This window comes from Nyctereutes procyonoides, unplaced genomic scaffold, assembly GCF_905146905.1.
Source record: "Nyctereutes procyonoides isolate TBG_1078 unplaced genomic scaffold, NYPRO_anot_genome, whole genome shotgun sequence".
Classification (NCBI taxonomy): Eukaryota; Metazoa; Chordata; class Mammalia; order Carnivora; family Canidae; genus Nyctereutes; species Nyctereutes procyonoides.
The window spans coordinates 34,437,431-34,463,802 of NW_026575146.1; the positions used below are offsets into that span (position 1 = coordinate 34,437,431).

A 26,372-nucleotide genomic window follows, 5' to 3' on the forward strand; every position below is an offset into this window, starting at 1 on the left:
AATGCAGAAGAATCTCTTACCTCCCATTTTTCTGTAAGTAACAACTGGGAGTCACATGTTCTGAGGGTCAGGGCCATGCCTAACGCTGCAAGGAAACCTAACACAGAGATTATCACACTGAATTCTAACTTGTTTTATTTTCTGCCCCCGCGGTGTAGGTTCTAGAAGGACAGGGACTGGGTCTGTCTGGATCCCTGCCAGCACCAGGCTTTAGTGGCTGGTATACAAGTGCTCGTTGGGATTTTAATGATCTGAATTAATAAGCTGGATTGGTCCAATCAATTCAAGGCAATCATTCCGTTGCTTTAACATCAAAAAAAGAAGAAAACCTACTTTTTCTTTAGACTCTCTCTGTTGAGCAAATATGTCTCTGACGTCAGGAATCTGGTACTGTTTGTTTTTTTTCCTCAAGGTCTGGGAGACTGTCTCTACCCGTTTCTGAACAGCTGCTGCCTGGGTCCGGGTCAATGTTGACAAAAACACCATGCTTTCTTGGGGATCTCCAGCAGATTCTCCAAAGAGATTGGACAAACCAGCCTCCTTGAGCCATTCTTCTTCCAGTTCTCCCTCTGAAACAGTAGAGAAAAATGTAGTTGAAAGATCACAAAATATGAAAACTTTTGCATTTTTTTTCCAGTGTTTCAAACACGCTTACTGACATTCTTCTACCGAAATCAAACTGCCGTGCTAAGTCATTATCTGAAATTTGGACAACTGCCATAAAATCCAGCCACAAAGATATCAAATTTTAGATCCATTTCATATAAACGCAATTAAAAACTTTAAATGACTGCAGATGTGATTAACATCGATAATGTCCCTGCAGGTTAACTAGGGGAAGATAGTACTGCTCCCTTTCTTGAGATGAGCAAGCAATGAAAAGATAACTTACTTCCATCAAGTTACAGAAGGAAGTTAACGCTGGACTTAAAGACCCGTTTCTTGGCTTGAATTCATCAGTGCCCCAGAGTCCAACACTAACTGATGAAAAGGCTTGTTTTCTCCGTTCACCGTAGCTGCCACGGAGTATGGCAAAGGATAAAGAGCATACAGGCATCAAGAACTAACCAACTGCAAATTAAGTTTTCAACCCCCTTTCGTGTTTTTTACAATTAAATATATATATATATATAATAGGAAATTAATTACATAATATCAATTCAAAACGCTAAAAGTACAAAGTAAACAGTAAGGCAAATATTGTGTAAGTTCTATGAAAATTACAGAAAAACAGAAAGATAACAAGAATCGATTCCCTCCAAGCAGTAAGATTATAGAGGAAAGTGAAAGACCAATGACTTGAGACCCAAAAACCCTTCGTCAACGCTTCGTTTCTCTTCCTTGACAGCCCCATCACATTGGACCAGTCACTTGGCCTCAAGCCTACTCCGTTTTCTCATCCGTAACGTAGAGCAGAGCTGTCCTGGCTGCTCCGCATGAGGGAAGGCCACATGGGAAGAGCCTGCGTATCCTTCAACATTGTATAAGCTCCTCGACGGCAGAAATCTAGTATTAACATCCTCGGTTTTTGGGGATCCCTGGGTGGCGCAGTGGTTTAGCGCCTGCCTTTGGCCCAGGGCGTGATCCTGGAGACCCAGGATCAAATCCCACGTCGGGCTCCCGGTGCATGGAGCCTGCTTCTCCCTCTGCCTGTGTCTCTGCCTCTCTCTCTTTCTCTGTCTCTGTGACTATCATAAATAAATAAATAAATAAATAAATAAATAAATAAATAAATAAGAATCAGCAAAATTCTCTAAAAAAGAAAAAAATCCTCGGTTTTAAGAAACATAATGTAGTGCCAGGCACTCTGCATGCTGGGCCATAAAACCTGTTTACTGACATAAAAAGTCTGCCCTTACTATCAATGCTGTTAAGGTAGGACTCCGCATACGTGTAGAAAACCAATTTCCCAGGGAAAAGAAGCAGATATTGACACGATAAGTAAACAATATCTGAAAACAGAGTCGCTCGATCCACTAAAAAGTAGGGGTGAACCTCAAACCGCTTAAAGCCAAAGAACAGACGTGGGCATGTTAGGAACCTTCTCAGTTCTTCTCCATAATCACATTAGGAGCAACTATCTATAAACTCATTTTAGTCTTGGAAAATTATGAAATAGACAAGGACACATGGCTACGGATCAGGCTTGAACGCTATTTTCTGACGAGTATCTTCTCCTTATTCAGCAGGACCACTGGTCTGCTGCTTCCATCTTGAAACACTGAGACAGGAAATGTGGGCCGTACGCTGATTATGGCAAGCAAGCCCGATTTTACTGGTAACGTGAGAAAGAATGAGAGCAAAATAAAGGAGGGCCCAAACAAAAGACCGAGTTCGTGTTAATCTTACAAATCTAAGAAACGTTAAGAAAAATCTCCAGTTTTTCTCTTTAAAGTATTATTGGTAGATTTTTCAAAAAACGTCATAGCAAGGGGAAAAAAAACCTATGTAGATTCTGCTGTTTAACAGCACAGGGCCAAGTCATTGCCTTTAAGAAGTCCTCTGTTGGGAAGGAGATCAGTATAGTGGGTCAGGAGGCACTGACTGTCATTATTCTTTCAGCATCTGGATCATTTGACATCCCCAAAACATACTTAAAAATCTATGGGTGGCACAAGACAGAGAGAGTTAAAATGGGGAACCTGGCTGGCTCAGTCAGCAGAGCATGTGACTCTTGATCAAGGCCCACTCTGGGCATGGAGCCTACTTGGAATTTTTTTAATGTAATTTTTAATAAGAAGAAGAAGAAGAAGGAAAAGAAGCTAATATATAGATGCCAGAATTGGTCATCAAAAGCTTGGTGACCGCTTGAATTTATGAGATGGAAAGAGAAAGTATTAATTTGAAGGAAAAAAAAATGTTTCTTCTATAATATCAACTATAACAATACAGAGTGTGGGGAAGTATATATAGCTGGAAAGAAACTGGAGACAATTTATGGACCAAATATAAGACAGAAGCAAATATGGAGGCTGAAAACACTAATGCCATCCTACACTGTCCAAATGCATACCCCCAGGCCAGCTATCCAGCCTCGTATACTCGCACAGAGAAGACCAGGGCTGAGGTAGGTCTGAAAACCACCATGAGGACTGGCTTAGGTAAATCACTTTTTCTTTCCAGAAGAACACGGTGAGGAACAAGACAAGCATCTTCAAACATCTGAAAGGTTATCCCGTAAATGTAGAGTAGCCTTGCAATGTTCTTCCAAAAGGCAAAAACCATGTCCAAGGTAGATGACGGCAGATTTCAAATCAATAAAATGAAGAACATCCAGACAGCTCAAGCTGACTGACCCATGGAAACACGGCATCACTGCAAAGCAGTGAGCACAAGAGCCATGTGGCTACCACAGAAGGAAGCTTAGATCACTTCAAAGATCACATCTCATCCTAGGAGTCCATGACACTAAGCCTAGCCAACAAGATTCTAGCCCCATCTCAGACTCGGTGAACTTAACTCATGCTACCGAAATGTGGCAGCTGCATCCAGGAATACGCTGCCAACAAGTACTTTTCAAGCTGAAAGGCCAACGAGCATTATCCTATCTCAGTTGTCCTATCCTAATTTTCGTTGTTGCGGCTGTCCTCTTCCTTCCCAGGGGGTCATCTCCCACAAACACATATACAAACAGACAGAAGTTTTATTCAGTGAGTTATTACCATCAGGCTCGTTGACAACCACCACCTCTTGATCTTGTCTGTTCTCACTAGATTTCTTGATATTTTCTACTTCCGTCCAGTAGTCCTCCATAGAGAGTTCATCCAGAGAATCCTGAGAACCTGATCGGTCAAATGGAGGCTTTTCGGTGACTTTGGTGATCTCCTGGTTCATCGTGCACTGGCCATATTTATGGCTATAAAGTCAAAAGAAAACATGATTCATTTTAATACATGAGGAAGTAGCACAATTTCTAAAACAACACAGTACTAAGTGAACAATTTGGAAACTCTGTAAGTTCCTCTTAAAAAAGAATAAAGAGATGTGTGTTTTGAAGCTATTTAACTTGAGATACTAGTCATTATAATATGTTTGTAGGATGAACAAGGAGTTTCACTATCAAAAAACAAATACTGGTTAAAAAAAATAGTGGTGTGATAAACTATTTTTCCTTTCCATTTCATGTAAGTTATTGCAAGACTTCTTTTAAACCTCAAAGTGTTCCTAAAAAGCAACAGATTAAATCTTGATGAGGGCTCCGCCTGGGTGGCTCAGTGGTTGAGCATCTGCCTTTGGCTCAGGGCGTGCCCCCGGGGTCCTGGGATCGAGTCCTGCATCGGGCTCCCTATAGGGAGCCTGCTTCTCCCTCTGCCTGTGCCTCTCTCTGCCTCTCTCTCTCTGTGTGTCTTTCATAATAAATAAATACAATGTTTAAATAAATAAATAAATATAAATCTTTATCAGAGGCTATCAGTTAATTGAGACTTTTAGACAGTATCTCATATTTGTCATTTATATCTGCAAACAAAACTCCGTCAGCCCTTATACAGCAAATATCTGCAATCAATAAATGAGATACTATTTGAACTTCATTTTTATTTTTGGAACCAAAACATAAATAGAAGAATAACATATTAAGTTTGCTGTTACACTCTACTATAGAAGGCAACTTTTAACCTTTATTTATAAAGGTTATATAAATGGTAAAATTTTATAAATGGTAAAATTTTATAAATGGTAAAATTTCAGTTACTGGGGAAAAAACATTTATTGGCAATTCTGAATACATTGCTAGGAATTACCTCTTAAACCCTTATCTCAAATATTATCTATGAAGAAAAGAATAAGTTGACAAATGAAGGTTTTTGTATGACTTCAGGTTAACCATGATTTTTTCTTTATATGTCCTATCCCACCTACTACTAAGATTGAATTAATAGACCTTATAATAGGGGATCCCTAGGTGGTGCAGCGGTTTGGCGCCTGCCTTTGGCCCAGGGCGCGATCCTGGAGACCGGGGATCGAGTCCCACTTCGGGCTCCCGGTGCATGGAGCCTGCTTCTCCCTCTGCCTATGTCTCTGCCTCTCTCTCTCTCTCTGTGACTATCATAAATAAATAAAAATTAAAAAAAATAGACATAATAAATAAGCTTACATATGCATATATATTGTATAGATAACAGAAATACTAAGTTTTTGTTTTATTATTTTTTATATTGAGATAGAAGGGAGAAAACCCTAATTATTTAAAAAAGGAAAAATTTTGGTTATGGCACTTCCTCCTTACATTCAATTTTTTGAAAACATAATTTGAGGACAGCCCAGGTGGCTCAGCGGTTTAGCGCTGCCTTCCGCCCAGGGTGTGATCCTGGGGTCCTGGGATCGAGTCCCACGTTGGGCTCCCTGCATGGAGACTGCTTCTCCCTCTGCCTGTGTCTCTGCCTCTCTCTCTCTCTCTCTGTCTCGAATGAATGAATGAATGAATAAATAAATAAATAAATAAATAAATAAATAATCTTTAAAAAACAAAAACAAAAAAACGTAATTTCAGTGGAGACAATGGCTGGGGAACTTTTGTTATTCTAATTTCAAATTGCTCTTTTATCTCCCAGGAGGATGTTAGGAGGTAATATTTCTGCTACATTGGTTTTCTCACTACACATAAGAAAATTTAAAAATACCATAAGCGTAAATTCTTTAATGGTTTGTGAACATTTTCACATTTAAACTGGCCTTTCCCGTAATCATTCAAACAGCAGGACGTAATACTACATAAGGGAGAAGGTCACTAAAGTCTGGTCAATTTGACCTAGCAGTTTAATTCCAACCGCTTTTGTTTTTGTTTTTGTTTTCTTTTAAAGATTGTATTTACTTATTCATGAGACACAAAGAGAGAAGCAGACCCAGGCAGAGGGAGAAGCAGGCCCCTGCGGGGATCCCGACGCGGGACTGGATCCCGGGACTCCGGGGTCACGCCCTGGGCCAAAGGCAGCCGCTCAGCCACTGAGCCACCCAGGGGCCCCAATTCCAACACACAGGTGCCAAGTCACAACACTTCGCTGCCTGTTGCTGCAAGTAAACACAGCACGACCGACTCCTTCGCGTCATAAGCTGGGCCAGTTTCCCTCCCTCAGGGACGCTCGCCCTTCAACAGCGCCGCTGCCCGTGCGAGTGGACGGCCCGCAACGGCTCCCGGGCAAGTGCGGGGTGGCCGCGTTGGGTGCGGGGCAGGGCGGGCAGGAGGAGGCCGGGCAGGTTTGCGTGATTCCCCTCCTGGGGCCTCCACTGTCCACTGGTCGCCTCCCGGCCCTAAGGCCAGGAGCTGTCCTCCGTCCCCGGGGAGGCAGCCAGCCATCCTGTTCCCATGTCATCCGTGGCCCATCAGCCCCTGCCCTTGGCCCTGGCCCTGCCTTCAGGCCTCTCGCTTTGGAGTCCACACTCCTGATGCTTAAAGTAAAATGTGAACAGAAAGCGCTCTCCTCAAAACCCTGAACTGTGGCTGTAGCCTGGACCAGCAGCCCAACCCACGCACGAGGCCTGTCCTCGCCCGGGGCTCGCGTCTTCAAGGCCTTCTGCAGAACACCCAGGGTTCCAGCGGGTTCTTCGGCAAAAGCGCAGATGCCCCGGGCCGTGCTCATGCCCTGGATGCCCTGCAGCTTGGGCTGCTGCCCGCGCCCCCAGCGCCGGGAGACGCCAGGGTCCTGCGGAGGCCTCACGACCAGTGCCCAATACCTTGGCTTATCTGCTCGCAGAAAAGAGGTGCAGTTGAATTAAAGTACGTTAAGCTTTTCACTTCTGAAGGAATGTGTTTATTCTGGCAAGAATTTTCCAGTAAATTTCCATTAAGATAGCGGGTGCAGAAAAACCATAAGGGCGTTGAGCAACAGCATTGTTACGTAAATACACCTTCTATATCAAGCCCTGCTTTCAAAACAGGCATAAAGCAAAAGTCTAATCGCCTAGTGCTAATGAACAGACTCAATATTTTTACTTTAATAAGATTCAAAGCTGAATAGGTCTGTTTTTTTTTTATAACGACCTGATGATATGGAGTCATGGAATGGAGGGTTTTGTTTTATTTTTTTCTTTTTTTGGATCATCGGTAAATGTTGGAAGAAAAGGTTTTCTTTTTTTAAACGTCAGAACACGGAAGCAGGGAGGAGGCAGCCATTCAGTGGTTGACTGTCCTCCCCGGCATCGTGGATCCGTGGATGCTGCATTTTCTCTAAATATGTAGCTGAACATTTTTCTATTACAGTTTACATCAATAAATGTGTCACTTCTTTTCTTAGAATACACTCTACTTGTGAGCTCCGGGCAGGCAGGGCTGGAAGTGTGGTCCTTCTTACAACTGTCCCGGGAGGAGGCCAGTTAACCAGTCTCTCTCTTCTGTTCTCAGGGGTGTGTTATACGATACCACGTTCGTTCTGCAAATTGGGTTTCGGAGCATAAAGTAACATCTGCTAGACATAACAACGACGCACGCGACAGAAATATTTTATATTTCCGGAAGACCCGAGCCAACACACGGTGCTGAAATCAAAGAAACGCCAGGGTCTGTCCCCCCAGGCAACTATCAATTATCCCACCTGACTCACGGGCAAACAACTGTTCTATGTTTTTCTTATGTGCCCCCCAGAATCCCATGTGCCAGTCATCCCAGGGCCGCTCTGTGGGAACTGTCACGTTTCTCACCTTGTACAGCTCTGACAACAGAACTGGACCCTGTCCTCTGAAAGAAGTGGCTTCCATGGGCCCATGCCCCCGTGCGGCCTGCGTGCCCCCGAGTCATGGTCGGGCCTGCCCTCCTGGGCACCAACCTCATCAGCAAATAGTAACTTCACAGACCCTTATGGGCCTTCAGGGAACATCCCTCCTTCTTCTTCTTCTTCTTCTTCTTCTTCTTCTTCCTCTTCCTCTTCCTCTTCCTCTTCCTCCTCCTTCTTCTTCTTCTTCTTCTTGCGAGCAGGTTCTTATGCTGTGTTTACAAAAAGCGGGGCTTTGTCCTATTTTCCACAGGTATATTTTATACCGTTCACTGGTATTTTTTTTTCCCCTGGTCAGTGAATCTCAAATGCACTGGTATCATTCATGCCTCTTACTTATACTGGCTTAGAGAACGGTAAATCGGTCCAACATGATCAGTTCTTCCCAGGGAGGTGGGCGGTGCCGGGTCTGCTAGAAGGAAACATGCTGCCGGGTGACTTATCCCAGGACCAACGCAGAGAAATGACATGCAGATACCTGGGGCTGGGTGCCATAAGGACCAAACGATTCAGGATCTCCTGAACTGTCTCTTTGATTTTGGAGAAATCATCTGACTTCTCTGACTTTTCCTACCTATAAAATGGGAAAAATACCAATAGCCTCGACTGCTTTGTGTGCTGTGAGTTACCAAGCGGGAATGCCTCCAGGAATGCCTCCTGGGTAACCCCTAAGAGGGCACACCACTTAGTATCATTCTGACCTATAAAACTGCTAACTATAAATAACTGCCCCTCCCACACTGGAATAAGGTCACCTTTGGCCTCTTCTAAGGTTCAGAAAAAATACTTGACCTGTAGGACAGCCATGCTTGAACATGCTGCTCTCAAGACCTGTTCTGCGCTTAAGAATTTTCAAGGACTCCCAAAGAGCTTTTGCTTAAGTAGGTTATATCTATTGATATGTACGCTATTAGCTATTAAAATTGGAGAGAAAAATTAAAATACTAATTATTTAAAAAGAATAATCAACATCTTAATATAAGTTACTTTGGGGGAGGGGACCTATTTTCCATACCAAAAAAAAGAAAAAAGTAGTGAGATGAGTAGCATTGTTTTACATTTTTTGAAACTGTCTTTAAAGCCTGGCCTAATAGAAGACACGTGGGTTCTCACATCTGCCTCTACATTCAATCTTTTGTGATACTGCACATCGTGTCATCTCTGGGAAACTCTGCTGTGTTCTCATGAGAGAATGAGACTGAAAAAGGCCAATCACGTCTTTGTGTTCCTATGAAAACAGTTCTGATCTCCTGGACTCCTAAAAGGGTCTTGAGACAACCCCCCCTCCCCCGCAGGTGTTCCAGGACGACACTTTGAAAACCACTGTTCTAGGATTTCTCAAAAACAACACCTAATGGATCTCAAAAAGCCCTTCTCAATTCTACGGGCAACGCTCCAGAAAGCCTTACTGAAAGACACAGCCATGCCTTCCCGGTGACTCTTGACCTACTTCTTTGTTTATTTTAGTTTAGTTTTACAGCCTTTCATCAAAACTGGGACTTGTTCCAATGATATAACCATATTTAATTTATACTTCAATGACAAAGGATAGAACGTCATTCTAAAACCCCTGCCTTGTCAATGTCTTTCATCATTTGCTTTTATTTATCATGTATAAGAGGCTGAGCCCCCCTGTGGACCAGGGTATTTGAAAATGTGCATTTTCCTTAACACTCCTTTCTCATGCATATCTCTCCTCTTCAACCATCTTAAGGCAAATTTACTTGGAATGAAGACCTTATCTTTGAACTCAAATTTACCTATGTGGTCCCATCTCTACCTTCTGGACCTCACCCTGTCAAGAGTCCTGCTGCTATACACATCAGTGTGTCGCTCATTCTGCACCTTCTAGAGGCACCTGTGTGGCCTAAAGTCTGCTTTCTTGAAGTCCTTTGGATGCTGGGATTTGGTCTTGCTCTATTTTTTTTCACAAGATCCTCTCTAAAAGAGCTACACTTTCTGGCATGCTCCTTATCCCAAAGTTCACTTCCGGTGCACAGAAAGAAGCCCAGTGGGTTGGGAGACAAACGGAATAAGGTCTATTTTTGTTTTCTTTCTTGTTCTGTTTGTAATGCACCAAAAAAAAAAAAAAAATCCCCAAATAACTTCTTATGCCATAACTCACCCTCAACCATAATGACCAAGTGTATTTTAGATAAAGCCATATTTACCAAAGCAGGCACTTTAGAAGGGTTTTGGACCCCAGGGACTCAAAGCTATCCCATCATTTTCTAGATGAGGTAATGAGGCCCGAGGGTTGAATTTTCCCAAAGTCTTAGTAGAACCAAGATTAGTGTCCTCACTTCTTCCTCAGTAGTCATTTTATTATACCAAATAGACTAGAAAGCGTAGAATTTACTTTTTTTTTTTTTTTTTTTTTTTTTTTTTTTTGCATCAGACGCCCCAATCTTCCTCAGTTTGCACTGCACGTAGGGAAACCAAGAGTGGCGCTGATGACGGGATCTATAATTCACGATTCCAGGTGACCGGACACTGTGCAGGGGAAGTCACGATCTGCAATCAGGCCGCATCAATCCCAGCGCGGGAGGTGCGGAGCGGGGACACCTGTCCATGGACCGCGGCTGGAAGAGGTCGGGGAGCTCCCAGAAGGTCTACCTCGCTCCGCCCCTCCCTCTGTGTTCTCTTGGTTTAAAAAAAAAGTTAAAGACTCAAAACAACAACAAAACAAACGGAAGCAGCAGAGGGAAGCAGCAGAGGGTGGCTGAGCACCCGGACCCTTCTGTACCCTGGGGACAGTGTCCCCCGAGCACCGAGCCCTGGGGCCCCGGGGCGGGCGGGCCGCGTCATGGAGGAGGCTGCTATTGATACACGAAGCCTCTCCTCGGACAGGTACTGACGAAATCTCTGTTAATACAACGCCAGACTGTGAACACTAATATCTTTTAGTTTAATAGTACTGGATAGGATACTGGTTTTACTTACTGCCCATGGGCAGACCTCTTGCCCTCCAAAGACTTTCACATACATATTCACATCGACTTTCCTATGCTAATAAAAACAGGGGCCCAGGCTAGTTGGATTTAAAAAAAAAAAAAAAGAAAGAAAACCCTTTTGATAATAATTAAAGACTGCATAATCTGAAAGAAATGTGGGCATTATTATTAAACTCTTCTTGCCTCTTTCTGATTTTTTATTTATTTTATTTTTTTTGAGAGAGAGAGAAAACAGGAGCATGAGCCCAGGTGGGGGCAGATGCATAGGGAGAGAGAGAACGTCAAGCCGGCTCCACGCCTGGCACAGGGCCGGAGGCAGGGCGCGCTCTCATGACCCTGAGATCATGACCTGAGCAGAAATCAAGAGTTGGACACTTCATGGATTCAGCCACCCAGGCGCCCCTTTGTGATTATTTGCTGACATAAGGTTGAGAGATCACTTCATGTGTCAGGGGGGCCACGGAAGTATGCATCCACCTTCCACCAGCCAGCGGAAGAAAGGCCACAGACACTGGAAGAACACGTTCAAAGTGGAAGGATCTCCGTGTTTATGCTCCATACAATAAATAGGAAGAGGATATTCATACATTATTTCAAAAGGACACTAAGGAATAGTAATGAAACAACTGAAAACAGCAGCAGCAGCAGCATGGCAACTACTGGGATAAGAAAGAAGAAACCTGCTCCACTTCGGCTGCAAAGTGTGATTTTATGGAGAGCTCCAAATGACCTTCAAATACCATATCGTTCCACCCATAAGTACTGAAGGCCAGGAAGTGTTTTTATAAGCCAGGTGCTGAAAGTCAGCTCTGCCGAGGAGATAGAGGGGGTGGAGAAATAATTTTCAGCTAATCAAATAATTTAGCCAAGCTTAGAAACAATTCATCCGTAATGTTTTCACGGCATGTCTCTACCGCTCTTCTGCAGTTACAAAGTAGAATATGTGACTATTGGAGAGCAATTTCTTCCTCTTTAAATGAGATTATCTAAGACCTCTTTTTTCCCCTAGTATGTTTTAGAATCTCAGCTGACCCAACTCAAGATACGTGAATGCAGGTTAGACCCGAACAATACACTAAAAATAAGAACACGGGGAACTCAAGGTCATTTCTAATTGTAAAATACTGCTGGGGGGTTGGGGGGGAACGGACCGTAAGCCTAACATTTGAAGGGAAACAAAAGAAAAATCCCACCACCATATGTGTTTTCAATAAAAGCCACTGAGCTCTGTTTGGAGTTCAGGAACAGGGCTCAGGGGGCAGCGAGACCTGATGTGACCATGAGGGATGGGTTAAGGGTTTTATGGGAAGAAATGAAGGGAACCCTGGGAGGGTGAGCAGAGGAAATGCAGAAGGCAAAGAAAAAAAATAATTTAATAAGAAAACATGACTAAAGTTATTCCTAGCCTTATCACATCCTCCAGCAGAATTATGGGCACGCGGAGTTCCGGTACAAATGCCCCCCACAGGCACATCAAATTGTCGGAGGATTAAGTCCTCCAAACTGGAAGTATATGAACAAGGCACTGTCGGAGTCTCCTGCTGTCACCAGGCTCATGCTGGCCTACCGTTTACTTGCTGCTCACGTGGGTGGCAAAATGCCCACTTGACCAAAAGCAATATGGCATCTGAGTCTAAAATGTCATTTCACACGGGAGTTTGGAACAGGCCAGGAAGTCCACCAGAAGCTGATGCCCTTGAGAGTTCCCTTCCTGGACATGGCCAGGGCTGCTGGCACTCTGTAGAGAACTGGTACTAAATCAATGTTCAGCTCAAGGATTCCCAGCTCTGGTCTCCCATTGCCATCCCTCCTGCTCTCCTCTCCTGTCCCCATCGTTCGACACCTGGATTCTCCTTTCTGCACACATTCCCCACAAAGAAACCATCCAGGTTGATTGATTTCTGCTTTTTTTTCCAAAAGGCCAGCTGCTGGATCATCCTCATGAGCCCTGCAATCTGCACTGGCCAAGGCTCCCAGGACCTCACATCCCAGCTAGGTCTTGTACCGACGACCCTCCTTGCCAGAAAAGAGAGAGTAGAAGAACCAACCATAGTCTCTTAGGAGACTAAGAGTGGACGAGATTGGCCAACAGGCTACAGAACAGAGAAAAGAGCCACTAGAGACCAGGACGGAGTCTGAGTAGGTTCTAAAGGGAGACTATGAAAGGATTAAGAAGGTATGGGTCCCACCGGGGCAGAAGGCGGTTTCTGTGCAGTGTTCACCAAAACAGTGAGGATGAGCAACGGCATCCAAGACGAGCTTCCTTACTATCTTGCCAGGGTTATTCTTCAGAGACTCAAGTTGTCACATAATTTACAGGGAAGATTCAAGACTCAGAATTGTTTTCTGGTTCTTTGTTTCCTTTGCCTTCCCCCGCCCCCACTCAGGTGTTTGAGGGCCAACTACTAAGGAGTCCTACCTTGGGGCGCCTGGCGACAGTTTCAGGGAAACCGACTCTTGGTTTGGGCTCAGGTCATGATATCAGGGTCATGAGATCTGGCCCCATGTCGAGCTCTGCACTCAGAACAGAGTGTGCTCGAGATTCTCTCTCCCTCCCCCCTCCTACTTGTGCACACGTTCTCTCTCTAAAAATATATAAATCTTTAAAAAAAGGAAGGGTGTTTCCCACCTCATAATAGACTTGAGTTATTTGCTGAAGCAGGTTCCATGAAGTAAAATGCATAGCTTTTATAAGAAGTACTTGTGAAGCTCTAAGCATATGCCAACCACTCTAATACAAGAATGTTAATTTCTTAATCCGAGAGCTTTATGAATAAAAAGTTCCACTGAACAACAATGCGTACATTTATTCATTGGTCTTCCTTCATTATGGATCGCAATCAGAATTCTGTATTTAAGCTTTATTTCTTAAAAACCGTGATTATGATTTAATCATGAAATTAATCCACACAATGAAATATATTTTCCATTTCAAGTAGTAGATACTAAAAAGAACAGTGCGACTGGAATGAAGTCAATACCCCAGTGTTTTGGTGGAATGATGCTCTAGAGTTTGGGTTCTTGTTTATTAATAATAAACAGATCGCCATCACTGTGATTCACACATTCAGTCAACAAATACCGACTCCACATTAACTGTAAGGTCCTAAACCTGTGGGTGTCCAAAGAAACATAAGACTTCACCTCTGATCCCGGAGAGTACACATGTCCTAACAGTGCAGATAAAACATGTAGAAAAATAACAAGGCAGCGTTGGCCCCGTGCTCTGAGGGGGGCAGCAGCAGGTGTTTGCAGGGCTCACTTCTAGTTAAACAAAGACTGACACACAGATGCCAGAAAGTGTTAAGAAATTGCTGCAGCGGTGAGAGTAGGTAGGCAGGGAGATTCCAGTCTCTTGCTATACCTCATTCTAATTCTATAAAGCTCTCCCCAGGGCCAACCATGTCTTCCTGTTATTTGATTCAAATTTATTTCCAACTTAAGCCCACTTCCTCTGAGCAAATAAAGAATTAATCAGTGTCCTCTTTATATTAACCCCTTTGTTGGGAACAGTTTTTAGTCCTTCCTATACATTGGGGTGGCCCATGAATACCATTCCTTTACTTTCTCTGCCTATAGCTTAAACATCAACGTCTTAGAAATATATCCTACAGCACGCACGCTTAAAGAGCATCTGAATCGTGAAGAACTACCTACAGGTAACTGCATATCCTCCTAAAAATTTCCCTTTCGGCCTTTTTCAGATTGGCTTTTTGCCCTGCAACTGAAACCCCCAAGCTGATGTTGATTTTAGAAACAAGACCCCTTTTAGGCCCATGTGGGTGGTCCTTGGCACAGATACCAGAGTTGGAAACCTAATCATAAATGTTTTCTCTTCCTGGCCGAGGCAAGTGAACACTGTTATTAATTGCTTTCCATGGTTCTGCTTTCTTTTTTAAAAAGCCTTTGCTGATCATTTGCATTAATATTATGCTAATAAAAGTAAGGGAATGCTAACTAATTCAGTCTCTTTAGTAGTAACTAAGGATGGGAAAGAGAGAGGGAGAGAGAAAGGTAATTTGCATATTTTCATGATTGGAGCAAACTGGCATTTAAATACTCGTAACCACTTTTGAAGAGAAATAATAATACATGTTGGGCCAGCCTGAGCAGAAGTAATTTCTCAGGTGGAACCATCTAAAACCAAGTATTTCAGGATACATTCTGCTTCTAAGCATGAATATCAGATGACAAGGATGAGCCTTCAAACACAGAGCAACCATCTGCATCATAAATACGTTTCAGTTCCTCTCTGCAGAAGGAATTCATTCACTGTTGAAGGCCATTCACTTCCACTTCTGACTGCTTATTCCTCAAAAAGCTTCCAAGTACCGTGAGAACAATGATTAAAAGAAGATCTTTCCATCTGCACCGCATTAGGGCTGCAAACAGCCCTTCCTGCAGAAACAGCTTCTGCATAATTCATCGTGCCATTTTAAACCCTAATCAGTGACTTGCAATAAGCTATGAAGAGAGTGGAGAAGAGAAACACGTTCCCTGGCTACGTCCTGAGCATTCACTTACCCCTCACTTTGGGACATGGCTCCACGAATCGTAGCGTGTGTGTGAGCGTGTACACACACTTCACCTTATGCCCAGAGGCTCTTACTGCCCCCCTGAAGGGATGTCATCACTCCTAGGCCATAGCAATGTCCCAAGAAAGAATATTCTTAGATTACTATCATAGGATAGTTCAGGAAAGAAGATTCTACTGGAAGACAGAGGTTGGTCCAACTCCAGCTCTGCTGTTCTTTGTGTGAGCGTCACAGATAAGTCACTCTACAACATGAAGAATAATACCTCAAGTCTCTTTCAATTTTAAGAATTATGTAACTCTAATCTGTTCACACTGATTTTGCACATACAGAGCCTTAATTGAACCTGCCACTTTGCTGTAGTGTTCCATTTTCCAAAGCAGGGCCGACTGAGGCGGTGAGGAAGGGCCTCTCGACGTCCCCCACTCACCCCTCAACCTTAGAGGCTTCACTTTGATTTGATTTGAAATCCATTTAAGAACACACTGGAAAAAGTACTTTATGACTGCAGAAAATCAGAAAAACAACTGCTTTAAGCATCTCAAGTTTATTTTTTTTATTTTTTATTTTTTTTATTTTTTTTTTTTGCATCTCAAGTTAAAAAAAAAAAAAAACCTTATAGAATCCTTAAGCTTTAAATGCTGAAGAATTAATTAGGCAGAAGGTATTAATGACAGTACGCAATGCATAGGGTTTTGACCCAGCACAAGTAGTGAGAAACTACGCTGGCAGTAGAGATGAGGATGTGGAGTCCAAATTTTATAATAAAATCTTTCACTTTCCATTTATTATCACTGCATAAACAATGGTCAAAAAAAAAAAAGGCATTGAATTTGTATAGATAGGTGACATTCGTATATAGATGAAATGTGGTAAAGTCCCTAAGATTTTGCTTGGCAGTTCACTAAAGAATCAAGAGAACCCTCTCAAAAGACACTATAACCTGAAAACTGTGGTCGGTGGTGGTATCTTCAAATAAATGTATTTTTTTTTTGACATAAGCTCTATGCACAACATGGGGCTTAAACTCAAATCCCTGAGATCAAAAGTCACGTGTTCTACCAACGAAGCCAATCACGTACCCACAAGTCATCTTATTTTTAACTAAATAACTCATAATGATTGAAAATTTGACTGTAAACATTAAATAATTGACTAAATCTTAGAAAGCACAATTGGAACGTGGTAAGAAACCTCCCTTGTATTACTTTGAATGTGACAAATTATTTTACAACATTGCTATCCATGTGAAATAAAAGGCAGGGGGATCCCTGGGTGGCTCAGCGGTTTAGCACCTGCCTTTGGCCCAGGGCGTGGTCCTGGAGTCCTGGGATCAAGTCCTGCATCGGGCTCCCAGCATGGAACCTGCTTCTCCCTCTGCCTGGGTCTCTGCCTCCCTCTCTCTATCATGAATAAATAAAATCTTAAAAAAAAGAAAGAAAGAAAGAAAGAAAGAAAGAAAGAAAGAAAGAAAGAAAGAAAGAAAGAAAGAGAGAGAGAGAGAGAGAGAAAGGAAGGAAGGAAGGAAGGAAGGAAGGAAGGAAGGAAGGAAGGAAGGAAGGAAGGGCAGGCCTCAAATTTAATTTAAACATTTTTTGGTGGCCTATTAAAGAAGGAAAAAGGGTGCCTGGGTGGGTTAGTTGGTTAAGCACCAGACTCGATTTCAGCTCAGGTTATGATCTCAGGGTCGTGGGTCGAGCCTCACAACAGGCCCTGAGCTCAGCTCAGAGTCTGCTTGTCCCTCTGCTCCCTCCCCTGCTCTCTCTCTAAAATAAATAAAACCTTTAAAAACAAAAGTAAAAAGAACCAGGTAATTGTAATAGCACACTTGGTTTAACGGAATATACCCCGAAATATTATCATCACAACATGTGATCAATATTAAAATTACTGAGATCTTTTATTCTTTTTCTCATTCTAAGTCTTCAAACTCCTGTAACTTCTGTTCACATTCAGTCTGGACTAGCCGTATTTCAAGCGCTCACTAGTCACAGGTGGCGGGTGGCTACCTTATGGCCAGGGCAGCTGCAGAATGAATGAGGCAGGAGGCAGGTTCTCTTCCTATAGCCCCATATACGCAGATGACGTAACTCCTCCTACTTCCAACATGCAAAAGCTCATGCCTGTTTGTCTACAGAATGTTCATTTTTTCATTGACTCAAAATATTTAGCGAAAAGCGACTTCACACTCTACAAAACTACAGAATTCAGGTGTATTTGAGACACGGTGGATCCTAGAATTTAGTAGGCAACAAAGACTTATGCAACAGGAACTCCCAATCGCGAGTGGTAATTGCTGTGGAAGCACAGGCTGAGGAAGGTGCAAGCTGGAGGCTGATGACTTGGTAAAGGCTTCACCCAACAGTAATAGGGGCAGGATCTTAAAGGCCAAATGGTACTTTGGTACTTCATTAGGCAAAATATGACAAGAAAGGCGTCCAGGGCAGTGGAAACCATAAAACAGAGCAACAGAAGCCTATAGAGTGAGCCCAGGGAAACTGAGTAAACTGATGTAGACAGACTGCCCCGGCTTCAAGGGAGGAACAACCAGTTGGAAGGGTTGGGGCGGGGGGAGCGGTGTGTTAGGCACTGGGGGCAAAAAGCCCAGAGCCAATTGTGCTGGATGTTGCATGTCCCACCAAGACGCTCGAATGCAACCGTGGAAGGTTCGTCAACAAGGACACGTCACTACCAAATCAGTGTCTAGGAAATGAAGTTCGAGAAGTGAAATACGGAGACAGCCTCCCCGGGGCTACAGCGCTCTGGAGCCAGGGGATCCCTGAGAGCCGGGTTCGGGTTTGAATCCCGAGGGCACAGGTAGAAAAGAAGTGAGAGGACAAAGTCAAGAAGCCTTTGCCAAGCAAACTCCGAGTTACACCAAGTGGATGGAGGAAACAGAAGAAAGCAAGATAACTGCATAGTTTGTTCTTCAACGGGCAGGCAGACGCTGTCCCTGAGACAGAGATTACAGGGCAAAGGGCAGGCTTGAAGAGAACACCTGCTGAGTCTGACCCATCAGAGACCCTGGAGGACATCAGGCTGCCCACGGCTCACAGGACATTCTCTGGCTTCACCTGTATACCCTTCTCAGAGGTCCTTGGTCACAAAGTGTGCTCCCTGTGCCAGCAGCAGTGGCACCAAGCTCAGGAAGGCAGAGTCTCCAGCCCCTAGGCCTGCTGAACCCCAGTCTGCATTTTACTACGATTCCCAGGTATCTTCCATGCACAACAACTTAGAGAAGAACTGCTGGGATATTTGAAAATTGAAGGACGCCCGGGTGGCTGGTGAAGTGTCTGACTTCAGCGCAGGTCATCACCTCGGGGTCCTGGGATGGAGCCCCACTTGGAACCCAACATGCTCTATGCTCAGCAGGGACCCTGCATGTCCCCCTCCCTCCGGTCCTCCTCCTATGCATGCACCCTCTCTCAAATAAATAAAATCTAAAAAAAAAAGAAAAAGAATATTGAGATCAGGAACTCCCAAAAGAGGTACTGACCAAGGGAGGATGATTTTAGATGTCCACAGGATATACGTGACTTAAAACTAGGGGGGGTGGACGTGTACAGAAAACAGAACTTTAAATAGGGTAAGAGAAGCCGTGTGCTGAGGAAGTGGTCACAAGTTTGGAATTAAAATAATCGACATAAAAGCAAACAATGGTTCCCTCTTGTTAAGTCCATTTAATAAAAACTGAACCTGCACAAAGACGAGAAAGAAGAGAAAAAGGAAACAAAACCTTTAAAAATAAAGAACCACAATGGTGAAGCCCCATTAAAGCTACAAATATCTCTATTTATAATTAAGAAAATAAAATCATACTAATGTCCCTTAATATTCCAAAACACTGAACGAACGAATTTGTAGAAAAGCAAATATGATGTGAGTGGAGACAGAAATGGCAACGTTACGGTCGCGATGGGACTGGACGGAGTGAGTTCTAGAACCCGAAGGCCGGGATCCAGGCTGGCCTCCCCAGATCCCACCGCACCTCCGCACACCTCTGTCCACGCTGGGTAACGGGGGCCTGGGAACCAGACCGGTCCCCTTAGGAGATTTCCAGTTGCCACCGCCTACGGTTCAAATCGGGAGTGAGCTCAGGCTGATTACTGCCTCCAAACCCTCCCATGGCAGGAGCATAAAGAATGTTCCTTCCCCACCCTCAGCCCATCCCCACTACTTCAGCCTGTCTCACCCGCAAAGGACTTTCCTGAAAGTTTGCTAAGACCCCACAGCTGTGCAGAGCTGATTTCAAGGCCACCAAGTGCGCCTGTGTGTCTTATTTCCCAGGTGACACTGCCGCTGCCGCTCACTCGCCCAGACAGACTGGGGATCACCCCACACTCGCCCAGAGGGCCCGGGGCTCACCCCACACACGCTCAGAGGGCCTAGGCCTTCCCCACACTGGCTCAGAGGGCCCAGGCTCACCCCACACTCGCCCAGAAGGCCTAGGCCTTCCCTACACTCGCCCAGAGGGCCCGGGGGTCACCCCACACTCGCCCAGAAGGCCCGAGGCTCACCCCACACTCGCCCAGAGGGCCCGGGCCTCGCCCCACACACGCCTGGAAGGCCCAGACCCTGCCCCGAAGACCTGTATGAGCTGGGGCTCCCTGAGGCCTGGGACCCTCCAAACGCTTCGTGCAGATGCCAAATGACCAATATGGACCGTGTGTCATTTCCATCCCACGTAAAAGCCTTAGATTATGTTTGTTTGTTTTTTAAACGTGGTCTTCCCGCGGGTCACAGAAGCAAGCCGAGCTGCTCCGTGGGAGACAGGGCCCGTGAGCACCAGCGGGCAGGCAGTGAACGCACAGCCCACAGGGACAGGCCGCTGGGGGATGTGGGCACGGCGCCCGCTCCCCGGGACACACTCTGCTCACCAGGATGTGGGTGCCCTGTGAGTCCGTGGGCCTCCCCCTTCCATGGGGCTCCAGCCGGGTGTCGGGGTGTTCCGCTCCAGGGCGAGCCCCGACCCACCGGGGGCATCAGGTGGCGACCTGCGGGGAAGGTCGCTGGGACACACCGGGACGCTGCCACACATCCGCCTGGAGACAGGACTCACCCGCCTGTGCCTGGCCCCGGCCTTCAATGCCAGCTCAGCCGGGTCCGACAGAGAGCGAGGGGCCCACAGTGGCCAGACGGGGAGACGTCGCTGCACCCTGACTGGAAACGGCAGGGAAGCCTCCACCGTCCTGCCGTGCGCTCACTCCGTGGGGGGAAGAAAGGCAGCTTGGCTCGTTCGCCAGGAACAATAACCTCCGCAGTAAGACGAGGTGCTCCCCACTGTCCTCACCACTGTCCTCCTCGCCTTCGGGCTGGCGAAGTGACACCTGGGCTCTTGGTCTCCATGTGCCGAAGCCTTTGAAACCTGTCCTGGGAAAGCGCGAGGCGAACGGTAGCGTAATCGGAGCTGGGGTGGCCCTGGGGTCCCCAAGCCGCGGGGAGGGGAGGGGCCACTCTCCCCGCGCGGCCCAGCCACACAGGAGGAGCAGCAGCAAGGCCTGCTAAGGGTCGCCACACTCACGGGCCCAGGAGGCGCACAACCCACCGCCCGTGTAGCACACAAAGGCGCCGGTTCAAGCCCTGCAGAAACCTTGCTGCCCCGCCCCCAGCCTCAGGGCTCAGCATGCGCAGGGCAGCAGGGCAGAAACTCGGGTGGCAGGAACTCGGGTGGCGGGGCCGTGGGGCGGGCGGGCGGGCAGGCTAACCAAGCACCCTGCACTGAACGCACATTACTCTTCCACTTTATCAGCAGGGCAATAAAGATAGGCAACAGATACTCTTTTGTCGATACTTATTTTTCCCTCCATGAACTTTGACAGCCCAACCCGCCGATCCGGGCGGGTCTAGAGGGCAACCAAGCTAGGACGGCCCAGCACACATCCTCCAGCGCGGCCACCGCTGGACAGGAAGAAGGAAAAGAAAAGCCGTTGAGCCTAGAACTTGGTCGGTCACCGGCGGGGCCACATCCGGCTGGCAAAAATGTTGTGTTTGGCCAGCAGGGTATCGTGCATGCTTGTAGGTCCGCATCTTTCTCTCGAGACCTGTGTCCCGGGCTGGCCCTGTGATCACGGACACGCTCCCAGGGTGCCAAGGCCCCTGCGTGTCGCGCTCCGTGCTGGCCCCTGGGGGGCGGCCTCCACCGGACTGCATGGGTGTCAAGGCCCTGAACTAGCACGACCCCCGACCTCAAAGCCACCACCTGCCACTGTGCAAGAATGCCGGGCTCCTTCTATCGAGAAGGAAGGGAGAGGCGCTGGTGGCTCTGGTCCTTCCTCCATCAGGAGAGCGCACTGGTACTTTGATCACCTAACCTCAGTGGATCCGGGTTATTTCCTCATTTCTAGGAGTGGCAAGTTGGGACGCCTACTAGGATTCCCCGCACTCCCCACCCCAAAAGGTCCTGCGAGAGGTCTCTTGCTCTGACCGTGTACAAACATGTGGATTTTCCCAGACAGAGGGATATTACCAAAAGGGAGAACATGAGAGACTTTAGGGGGCCGCGTGAACTAGAGCTCAATACATGGTGCCATCATCTTCCATGAGATCTGAGGCAGGTTCCCTAAAACTCTGAGAGCCGCTGTTTCCTTATGTTCACTCATTTACTCAAAACGATTTGCTGAGCATCAGTTACGCATGAGGCACCTTCTAAATGCCGGGGATCCCGCAGTGAACAAAACGGAGTCTCCCCTCCCACAAAGTTCGCATTCTAGTGTTGAGGAGACGGGAAAGAAGACAAAACATTTATAACCTGTCGGTGGGGGTGGGGGGGAGGGGGGACGCTATGCAAATAGATGAAGAGGGTGGGGGCGGGAGGGTGCAGGGTTGGAGACAGCGAGGCAAGACTCCCCGGGGAGACCCTGAGCACAGGCCTCAACAGAGGGGGCGCAGGGCAGGTGTAGCCCTGAGGGGACTTGGGAACAGACCGCTCCAGACAACACACCCAGGGGTTATTAAAATTCAGTGATGCGACAAGCAGAGCTCCTGGTGGAGCAGCGATAAGCTCCTTTCTTACCGCCCCTTCCTCTCCCAGAGCGGCACCGTCGTGGGGAGCTGCTGTAGGTCTTTGTAGCGGCGCCAAACATACAAAAGCAAAGCAGGCCAAGGTGGGGACGCCTCATGTCTGATTCCGTGTAATCGATGACAGCCACGTGGAAGAGCCACATCATTCCTCAACTGCGCTCGGAGGAAAACTCTTTCATAATCAGGTGTATCCCCCTCCCCCGCCCCCTGACGGGGGTGCATGTGTACGCTGGGCTCTCCCGGGAGGGCAGGCAGCAGCGTGTGGAGGTTGAGAGCATGGTCTCCGTGTCACAAAAGCCTGGGTCACATCCCAGCTCTCTGTTTGCTACCTGCATGGCCTCGGTCACGTGACTCGACCTCCCTGGATCTCACGTTCTTTCACCTGTAGATTGGGGCCCAAAACCACCACCGCCTTTCAGGGTCAGAGTGGGACGTGGATGAGCTGATGTCCACGAAACACACGGGACTTAAAGAACAGGGCTCCACAACGCGTAGCCACGTCTATCGGAGCTTCAGATTGTGAAGTGACAGATATCCATTCTGATCAAGAGGAGAATTTCACAAGAAACCTGCTGGGAGGTCCAGCCCCCGGGAAGAATGCCCCCAAACCAGGCCCCGGAGTAGCCCGAGGATGCCATGGGGCAGCGGGTGACGCAGCACGGGCCACCGACACCCACCACACCCGACACTGTCCTGGCTTGCGGTGAAAGGAGAGCCCTGCCTCCCAGGAAAGCTCAGAGAGCAATGCCCCAAATCAGAACGGATGCTCCCACGTTGAGCAGCCTCAAGAACAGCAGGTGTCCAACCCCGTTCTCACTGAGCCCCCTTAGGAGCACGTGCTGGCTCCTCCCCCGCGGCCGCCCCCCATCCCTAGCCTGGAGGTCCTCTGCTCCAGGAGGCCTTCCCACCGGCTTCCTGCTCCCTCTCCCCACCAGTGCATCCTCTCACAAGGTGCCTCATTAAAAACTGGTCTACACCCGGACTATAAATACTCATATACAAACAGACACAAATCCTTTTGGGAATACACGGGGTGGAGATGAAAAACAAACGCACGTGCAGTTATAAATAACGCTAGCTGGCTCACTAGTCATCCCGTGTGCGTGTAGCTCGATGCCGACACCATCCTTCTCTCCCGTACCTGTTGGGAGTCCATTTTCCGTTCTTTGTCATGCTGAATACCTCCTCCCTGAAATCTGAGATGAGACACAGTTTTTATATTGAGGGTCAAATATCTACTTTATATACAAATAATCTTTTTGTTAAGAAAAATAGATTCAAAATCAGAAAAAAAGAAAAACAGGGTCAAGATCCCATATAGAATGGAGAAATTTATCAGTGTCAATAAATTTCACAAAAATATTGAAACACAAATTGTCATGATCATTTTACGAGATCGTTTTTGCTCCTTATTTTCAGATTCTTAGAAAACCACTATCTTCCCACTCTGAAAAGTGGGGAATCCCACACTTGCCCCAATTTTACCAAGAGAGAAAAAGAAAAAAGAGCAGTTTTTTTTTTCGTTTTTTGTTTTTGTTTTTATTTTTTTTTTCCCATGGACTAACATCCCCATCTTGTGGGCACAATTGTTCAATGTTTCCAAGAATCATGGTGGGATCTTCAGAACTGCGACATCTCAATCCTTTTCAGGGGTAAATAAAATTAAACTACAGCCCCTATGTGGTCCATATGCCAGATGTTCCCTATGTCTTTAATAAATGCTTTCTGCACCAAGCGCTTATGAATGTAAAATGACTGAAAACCTGCAATACTGAGTCAGACATCAACCAGGTCTACGGAAAAAGAAATAGATATTGGGATCCGCAGATACCCAAGGAGGAAGCCTTCTTCTCGTCGGAGAGTTCTCTTCTCCTGAAGAGTAATAAACCCATTCAGGAAACGTCTACTGAGATCCAGAGTGGCTTCACAGAACTGGCTACTATCCTCAGGCCAGGGTCTGCCAAGCAGAAGGCCATATATCTCTGTGAAGGGCAAAGAGAAGCCGACAGGAGCCCAGTGGCTCCCAGCAGGCTCCCGGCCAAGGACTGGAGGCTGATAACGTCTGCCTGGGCTCCCGGCCAAGAGGAGGAAGGTCACGGGGCATCCTGAAATACGTGTGTGCAAAACAGCCTAAAAGAGAAGGGAGCGGAGGGTGGAGAGACAATGGAACGCTGGCAAAGCAAGAGGAGGATGCATCATGGACATCCTCTCACCCAGGGGGAGAAAGGACATGCATATCGATCCAAAAGAGATAGAAACAGAGACCAAGGCGAGAGGCCAAGAAAGTCCCCATCTCCCTTCTCCTGCCGGCTTTCAAAGGCCGCCCCCCTGGAATTTGAGCAAGGCTGCCACTTACAGACACCACCGATGTTCAAAGTACCCCAGTCACCACCTACTATCCTTTGGAATTATCATACAAGTTTCTCGGGTATTGCTTATAATCATTTTTCCCCAAACAGTCCTTCTCTAAAGGAAGAGGGAATCACGTGTCTCAGGCCAGGACGTGATAGCAACCCACTGCTTCTGGCCATTTTTTTAAGAACAACCTTTTTCTTATTGAACAAAGTCCTCACTGCAGGATAGAGGACGACGTGCGCGGGATCAATGTAGCATCCTCAAGCACTCAGCCTCAAACCATCGGTTTACCCAAATATTCACCAATATTATGTAAACACATTTTACAGATACAAGTTTCATCATCTCCAAATTCTCTTCCAGTGCTCTTTGTAAACCCTAAGACCAGTCTGGACAGGAGCCGTTGGGCTCGTTGGGTCTCGGGACCCTTTGGTCTGCCATCATCTGACTCGGGCACCTTTCCTTCCCCAGCACCTCGTCCACACAGTCCCCATCCTGCGTCACGCTCTCCCTACGCTCCCTGACTTCCACCAAGAGTGCTTGGTACAACTCCAGATTCTGACAGGAGTGCTGTCCTGAGAGAGTCCGGTGCCACAGGGACAAGGGCAGGCTTCAGCCCAACAGCCCCATCGCTCTCTGAGTGGAGCACCATGGGCAAGCTGTCTATCCTCTGGGAGCATCCCTTTCCTTATTTGTAAAATCAAATACAAATACCTCCCTTGCATGGCTCATGAAGACGGGAACTGACAAATGCAAAGGGCCAAATATTACACAACAGAGACCCACGGAGTCCCTGGGTGGTGCAGTCCCTGGGTGGTGCAGTCGGTGAAGTGCCTGATTCCTGGTTGGGGCTAGGTCATGGCCTCAGGGTTGTGAGATCAAGCCCCACACTGGGCTCTGCGCTCAGCAGGGAGCCTGCTTGAGACTCGTCTCCCTCCTCCTCAGCCCCTCCAGCTCATACTTGCGCTCTCTCCAAAATAAAGATAAATCTTTAATTAAAAAAAAAAAAGTAAACCAAGGTCATGATTCAAAAAGGAAGCAACATCTCCCTCTGCCCGTGTCTCTGCCTCTCTCTCTATCTCTCTCTATGCCTATCATGAATAAATAAATATCTTTAAAAAAAAAAAAAAAGGAAGCAACACTGGGAGTGCCTTAAGTGCAGGGAAATAAAGCCACACAAGAGGCCCTGGTAGAAGCCATTGGCTCCTGGAGAGCGGGGTCAGCGGCTTTCTCTCCGTGAACTCGGGGCGCCATCCACTGTGCTTCACATTTAACAAGGAACAGAAAAAGATGATGCAGTAATATGCACCAAAACGCTAACATATCTTCAGGCACTAGCATTATGGGCATTTTTTTTAATTTGTGCTTTTCTTTATTAACTCAGTTTGCTAAATATAAAGCTATGCTCAGTGTGTTCAGGATCGCAGCCTAAGTTTGGTGCCCCAATCCCATTACACCTTGCAAACAGAAGGTATATCAACAACTGTTTCCGTTTTCACTTCATTTTAAAGCTAGCCATCCTTTCAAACTTCATCCAATTTTTCTCAAGCGCTTATGCTTACATAAAACAACTGGATTGGAACAGTTGTTATTAAGAGCTCCTTAAATTAAAAAAAAAAATCTCCTTAAATTTGAGTCCAGGGGTGCCCATGTGGCTCAGGCAGTTAAGTGTCTGTCTTTGGCTCAGGTCACGATCTCAGGGTCCCTCGGTCCCCCTCCTCAGCGACTTGTGCTCTCTATACCTCTTTCTCTCAAATAAATAAACAAAATCTTAAAAAAAAAAAAGTTTGACCCTAAAATAT

The 26,372-nt window shown here is 46.3% G+C and overlaps 1 protein-coding gene across 2 annotated transcripts in view; it reads right to left on the reverse strand.

Annotated features, from left to right (window-relative positions):
* Nucleotides 1–26,372, reverse strand: part of ARHGAP18 (Rho GTPase activating protein 18) — a 120,146-nt gene that overhangs the window by 54,287 nt on the left and 39,487 nt on the right. The window contains exons 2-4 of one of the 2 annotated variants that reach the window (XM_055310766.1): nucleotides 23,357–23,411; nucleotides 3,663–3,856; nucleotides 334–569 (exon numbers count right to left, since the gene is read on the reverse strand). In XM_055310766.1, coding sequence (XP_055166741.1) covers nucleotides 334–569; nucleotides 3,663–3,856; nucleotides 23,357–23,388 — 462 coding nt within the window. In that variant the 5' untranslated portion in view covers nucleotides 23,389–23,411. The remainder of the gene's footprint in view (nucleotides 1–333; nucleotides 570–3,662; nucleotides 3,857–23,356; nucleotides 23,412–26,372) is intronic. The other variant, XM_055310765.1, reaches the window with a different exon arrangement.